This window comes from Pocillopora damicornis, chromosome 12 (genome assembly GCF_964200805.1).
Source record: "Pocillopora damicornis chromosome 12, jaPocDami1.2, whole genome shotgun sequence".
In the NCBI taxonomy this organism is placed as follows: Eukaryota; Metazoa; Cnidaria; class Anthozoa; order Scleractinia; family Pocilloporidae; genus Pocillopora; species Pocillopora damicornis.
Window position 1 is genome coordinate 17914457 of NC_142681.1, and position 7104 is coordinate 17921560.

The window sequence follows — 7104 nt, forward strand, 5'->3', positions numbered from 1 at the left end:
TGCCCGACAATCAAGAGCCTCTTTAGTTGGTGATCAGTTCCTTTGTTCTCCTGACGTTAGTGTTTGATTCAGGGATGATATGGTAAGGAGAAATTAGATGCCAGTCACTCTTAGGGATTGAAGGGTTAATTAATGAATGGGAAAATGAAACTTTTAAATAAAGAAAGAGAAAACGAAAGACATAGGCAACAAAGAAAAGGAGAAGGAAACAAAATAAAACCAAACAAACTCGTGAATATTCATAGAAGTAGGGACCTCAGAGAAAGTCGCTACTCAAACTCTCCTCCGGTGAGAGAGGTTCTCCCAAAGAATAGAACGGACGGATCAAGAACACATAAAAGTTGAAAAGCAAAATATACCTTAAGGGAATAAAAGAAAGAATAAGCATATATGTCGAAAAACGTAGACAAGAAATATTTTAGCGTCAACATTCAGACTTTTCCTCACATCTTTCACGTATGTAACACATGTACAGTGTTGTTCACTTATCTGACCTTGTCTTATTGGCATCTTCTAAATGTCTCATAACTTTTGTACTCGTGGGTTGGGAGAAGCGATGTGATGTAATCATGACAGGCACTAGCCCCCAGATCTCTTTGCGCCTTGAACCTTTCATTTTCAAGATGGCGAATCCCTTTGTAGGAAGACATCAACCATTCGTTCCTCTCAAATGAGTGAAAGATAACACTATGACAATCAACTTACTTTACGGGAATTGCCGTAAAACATGGCCCAAAGCTTGGTGCGCGTTTGCAAATATTTGTGGGGACATAAGCTGCGCAATTTGGTTTGTTGTTTTGGTGCCACAAATATGGAAGAACTGGAAGCGTGGATCTGTGGAAGGACTTAGCATTCTTTGGGCCACTGCGAACTTCACAGCATCGCTGGCAAACGTTTTCTTCGCTTTTTCTGTTGCACTGCCTGTGTATATCAAAATATTAGCGGTATATATGCCCATTTTAGAGTCTTCCATACTACTACAGTTTTTGTTATACTCTAAGCACACTATGCAGATGAAATTATCCTACGGCGCTTGTTGTTTTCTGATCTGGATTGCAGTGATCAGTTTAGACCTTTCCGTTGCCGATGCCGCGGAAAAAGTCCAGTGGTTGGCAATTGTTCTTTGGTCTATTGAGTCATTTCCGCAGGTATGCAGCTCAATATAATTTATTAATTTGATCTAAGACAATACTGATTTAAATTAACCCACACGCGAACTCATTCGTGATATGTTACTCTTCGTCCATTATGAAAAATTTAGGCTTACTTTCCCAATCGCGTCATCTTTTTTCGATACCAGACTGCCCTTCACTCTTTCTTTGCTACACACTCTGAATTTTTAAATAACATGCAGGGCCAGTCTGTGCATCTGTGCAATTTAACTCCCCAGGAGGCTCCTGTAGGGAGGGGGGGTCTCCAGGGAGCAATTCCTCTGTAGAGAAAAACAGGAATGTACCTGTTCTTAATTTACCTCTATAGGTCCTTTATTCATTTCAAAGGAGAGATGGGAAATGTGTTGATTCACAAAAAGTATCTTTCCAAATCAATGATAGGGTATGTTGCATAAATCATAGCGACATTCAGCCTCTCATTGGAGGATCTTTTACTGAATGGCATGGTATTGACCTGTGGGGCACTTAAAAACCTACTGTGGAGTAAGGGGTGGAGGGGGTGGAGGGGGGGGGGTAAGTTTCAAAAGAAACTTTAACACTGCATTGGTGGGAGAGTATAACAGGGTAATTTTAACAGTATCATCAACTGAGGTGATAATGTAAATTGGCTTCCGTAAGGAGTTGAAAAGCTAATGTTTCAAGCATTAGCCATTTGCCATTTGCTCTGATGAAGTGGAGTAAACTTTTTGTATTTGATTCTGTGTAACTAACCAACTAACCTGTATGTGTGTGTGTATCAACTTCCTACATTGGAGTGTGATTGTGTGGATAGCTTGAAATGCAGGTATCTTATCAGGGCAAGTTAAATTTACAAGCTCACAATTATTTATCTTACCCACCAAGTTTGATTTGGAGTTAGAGTGGATGGCAGGGGGAGGGGCATGGGAGAGGTAATGATATTTATCACCCCATCCCTACCCTCTCCTTCCTTTTGACCATCACTCAGCCCTCTGATGCAAATTTGTTTGTCTTCCCAGCCTTCCACTGCTGTTTAAATTAAAGATGGTGGCTATAATTTTCACTGAAAAATCTAAGGAATATAATGGATTACATATGTTTACAAATGACATTAGGAAAAAAAACCAGGAACAAGTGTTTGTCGGGTTGTGGTTACCTTGTGAGTACTATAACCTTGAACTCCCAGAAGTGATTAACATGCAAATCCTCCCTATGATATCCACACATTATCTAGCAATCAAGGGATGAGATACTCAAAATTATCAAGTAGGTATAATTTATCTTGAACTTACACCAAATTCTCATAACTTGGTTACAAGAAAAAGTGTAGCAGCTAGAGGAGAGAATTAACAATCAGGACCCAGTTGTTCACGAGGCAAATAAGGCTATCCAAGGGATAAATCGCTATCCAGTGGATAACTGTAAGAAAAAAAACATACTGTGCTAACAGTGCTAATTGTTTGTCCAAAGACAAAAGTTGGTTACCTGTGGCACCTATGCTCAGCTGTAGTATAGCCCTGCTGTAGATGCATCTGAACACAAGCAGTCCACTCCACTTCACTGTCTCTCGCACTCCATTTAATTCTGTTCTTCCCCAAATGAGGGCAAGTATTAAAGTCTATTCACACCATAGTTTCATATTTGCTAGGTTCTCTTGACAAACAACAACTTGCCATCCATTTCTGATGAACCCAGGCACTCTGATGTATTGCATGCAACATTCTCTCCCTAAATATTTGATGGTAGTCAGCAGTGGGTAGGGATCCTATGAGAATTTCCAGTATGCAGCAAATGATGTCCAATCTGTTGCAGAAATCAAAGCACAATTTTTATAGCTCTTAAACGTACAGTTCTAATTATCAGCAGCTGTTAGGGAAATCCAAGGGAGGATTGAAGAGGAGATGCAAAAGGAAAAGACAGAAATCAACCCTGAATATCATTAGCAGTGAATACACAAATTGGTTTTTTTTTTATCTCCATGACACACCTCCCAGTCCATGGCATTGCAGATTCAAACCTTCTGCCACTCATTAGTACCTTTGGGCATGGAGTGGTAAGGCGGGTGGGGTGGGGTCTGAAGAAAGAGGGAGTTGGGGTGGGAAGGAAGGTTGAGGGCCATACATTCATTACAATTTCACAATGTGGGGGGGGGGGTGGGGTCTGAAGGAGGAAGGGGGGCAAGGTGCAAAGAAAGTTAAGGGGCCGTACAGACATCACAATTTCACTTCTAAAATGATTTTTATTGTTTACTTCCAGATTATTTTGAATATGCGTCGTCGCACAACAGATGGTCAGTCCACACTCTCTGTTGTAATTACACTTGTTGGTAAAACAACGGATTTCTTGGCAAATTATCTCCTGCTTTTGCCAGCACAATACGTTGTCATGACCTATTTTTCGTGTACCATGGCTTTTATCAATGGAATACAGGTAATCTTTTATAAATGAAAAGGCATATCTTATAGAAAAACTTAAGATAAGTGAATTACTTTAGAAAAAAGCTAATTAACCGAAAAAAAACAAACAAAAAAGTAGGGTTGGGAAAACAAAATCTCGAAACTTTGCGAATACAAAGCTTATTCAAGTACTGTTACCTTGCTGATTTGCCATTCTGTTTTGAGCTTTACCATAAAGTTTCTACGCTTTTAAAACACTGTGATATACTGGCTTGAGTGGTTGTTTTTAATTCGTATAAGACAACTTGATTTTGGTAGCATGCCACCTAATTGTTGCAACAATCGCACGAGACACTCTTCTGTAGAGCAGCTAAAAGAAAAAAACCGCAGCCTATGTAACGTCATTCCTTTTTTTTTTTCCTTTGGAAAAATAGGTTATCTGGTACCCCAAGCTGCAACAGAAAACAAGTGTTGTCATGCCCACAACATACGGCAGGCACAGGAGTCCAGACGAGGATGCCTTCACTGTGGAAGCGAATGACTGCGAACAAGTTCCTCCGATGGCCGACGAGGGAAGCTCAGTGGAAGAAGTCAACAGAGAATCTGTAGAAGAAATGACCTCCGTTTGCACACTTGTTGGACCGAATTTCGAATTTCGTGCAAGGTTGCGCGATATTCCGTTCTATCAGCGGGGTTTTATATTTCTTCTTATGCTGGCTCTGGTGGTTTTCAGCGTGTGCATTTGCGTGAACACGGAGTCTGCGCTGGGAATTTTCGCGCCAATTTCGGTTGCAGTTGTTCTTTTTGGTGCGTTTTTGTATCTAAATTACCGCGAGGGCCGGTTGCAGTTCGCCAACTCTGTTTTGGCGTGGCTGGATCGCTGCTGCGTTGATAAACCCGTGCAGTACACGTGGCTGACACGTGATGATGAATGAAGAACACTTGAAGTTTTTTTTCGTTTTTTCTGGATGATAGCGGTATTTAAAATTAGAAATAATCGACCTTAGCGCCCGGCGAGTTCTCCTTGTCCACTTTTTTGTGCATTGAAAGTACGATTTGGCGGCCAAAAATGTCCCCAAAAAGCGCGCGGCCAAAACGATTATACGCTGTAACGTAGAAGACTATGAAGACACGTCGGCAACTATAATGGAGAGAGGAGAAATCCAGAGGAAAAGACGAACGTATGGCGTGGCCGGAGCGCCAAATGATATTAGCTACACGAATAATACACATATACCGAGTATTCCTGTACACTACTTTCCAAAGGATATAGCTGTATGGCCAAAATGGATGCGTTTCGATCGTTGTCATCGAGGAGATTTTACTCTTCATTGTCAATGCCTTATGCTCCGTACCGGCTTCGAAGATGGCTGTTATGAATACATACCACTAGTAAAATCAGGGGAAGATAACCAATGAATTCAGCTAACACAATAACGGTGAAGGGGCCTGTTCCCACACCGAACATTTGTTAAATGATAAAATTACAATTATAGTTAATCTACAATATCGTAAGGGTTTCCTGTATTGGTATCGGAAAGAAAAGGAATGGAAATATTATATTATTTTAAGTCATTTAATGTAAGTTATAAAAAGGGCAGGTTGACTACTTCGTATTCCTTCTTGGTGGTCTTATCTTAAAGGTTGAGTTTGATCAAGTTCTTCTTGTGAGTTTGGCCACGTTCTCTTGGTGAGTTTAATCACGTTTTCTTCGTTGTGATCGTGAGGTTGACATGGAACTAGTGATAAGCCATGTTCTTAAATAAGTTAATTTGTTAGTCCAGGAAGGGTAAATCTCCCTGCTAATAGGTCGCGTTCGACACCTTCGTGTTCCCAGAGGTAATTTAAGGGTAAACAGGTGATACCCCTCATGTTTCGCAACCAAAAGCAATTTGGAGGCGGCACTTGTGAGCGCCTTTCTTCTTTAACTCTTGTGACCAAGATGTTGTTATGTAACAATCTTTAAAGGTGATTATCTCTTAAGATACACTATCGGGTATAAATAATACTCTGAACCAAGGTTATCAGTAATTTTTATATTATCGATCTCGTTTCTGTTCTGGCCGATCTCAACCGTAAAGATATGAAAATTAAGGTAGAAATTGATTTTGTAACTGCGTAAACAACCCTAAGGTGCATACTCAGTATGTGGGAACTATAATAAGTAGTCAAGCGTGATTCGCTAGTTGAGATGGTACGATGACGACACAAGAAGATTGACGGCATAGAAATGTCATCTGCAGTGTCACCTTTATAAGCGGAGACTTAAGTTTTCCCTGATATATTGGAGTTAGTCACCGTTGTAACAACTTGAGAAGAAAGGAGATTAAAGAAGAATCAACTAAACCAACAACGAGTGTTGGAGAATTTACTTCTAACAAGCATGATTGTTCAACATTCTTTTCGGCTGGAAAGCGAAGAATGGTGATCTCCTTATTGTTGTTTATTCCACGCGCTAGAGATGTACTTATATTCCTTGTCTTTCCACATGACCACATTTGCGCTTTTCTTATCGTATGAAAATCGAACCAGTTGTAGTTTCCATCGTATTGTAATAACAGAACTATATCAAGTTCAAGCCCTTTCCTGAGCTGTCCGATCTCCTGTTTTGTGAACAGAGCGAAACCTCTGGAGGATGCTGGCATAAACAAGCTCGAAGCGGTTGTATATTCTCCTAACCTAGGTTTGCGAAAATCCATCCTACGAGACATCAGTTCTCCCTGCTCTTAAGAAACTAAAAGTAGCAACAGTAACAATGTCATTGTGATAACAGCACCGCAACGAGATAAATAAAGAAACAAAAGTTTTATTTAATTAGATGGTAGCGAATCCAAGTGCTGTGTGAAAGTCGATGCATTTGAATTATTCATTTACCTAGTAGGCGAAATGGGTGATATGACAATGCTGCACTTAAACTGAAGAAGTTTTTCTCTATTAAAATCTCTCTTTGAGATTGACTTGAATCAGATTACTATATATTCACTCGTTTTCCGTTTGACTGGCTCGACGACGATAGCCTCTACCTTTGCACTCTTCGGTGAAAGAAGCAACTTGCAGTGAAACTGCACGATGACTTCTCGGCGAAAAATCATCGTGCCTCGTGATACAGCTGATTCTTTAGTCAAAAGTTCGCTTTTGGTTTACTAAAGGAATTACTCTACAGCAACGAAACTTTAGAGCACTGAGCAAGAGGAACCTTAGCCGCACCTAGTGCGAAGGAATGAAATGGTATGACAACAGAAACGAACACACTACCCAGTCTCAACAGAGATTTCGCCATAGAAAAAAAAACACAAACGCAACAAATAATTCAGTAACGGGAGTTTTTGGTTCTATTCTTGACCTGAAAACTGCAGGCGAAAACCGCCTTTGTCAGTCTTCGTTTAATGCACGCAGTTCTCCTTCGTAGGCCTGAATTGTGCTAGCAACTTCCATTTCTTCTTTGCTACTTGAGTTCGATGTATCACAACTCTCGGTAGAGCTTGCTGTAGGTTTTCACATGCAGTTTTCTACGTCATCACCCGCTAGTTCGTTACCAGTCCATGAGACACTTTTAAGACAAAATAAGAGCACTTTAA

General features: G+C 40.4%; 1 protein-coding gene across 1 annotated transcript; it reads left to right on the forward strand.

The window, feature by feature from the left end:
* Positions 1–583: 583 nt before the first annotated feature.
* On the forward strand, positions 584–5876 carry LOC149036799 (uncharacterized). The gene is made up of 3 exons (XM_089188936.1): positions 584–1148; positions 3387–3560; positions 3961–5876. Exons 1-3 carry the CDS (start codon positions 690–692, stop codon positions 4459–4461), a joined length of 1134 nt encoding a protein of 377 aa, XP_089045062.1. The 5' UTR covers positions 584–689; the 3' UTR covers positions 4462–5876.
* Positions 5877–7104: the final 1228 nt, after the last annotated feature.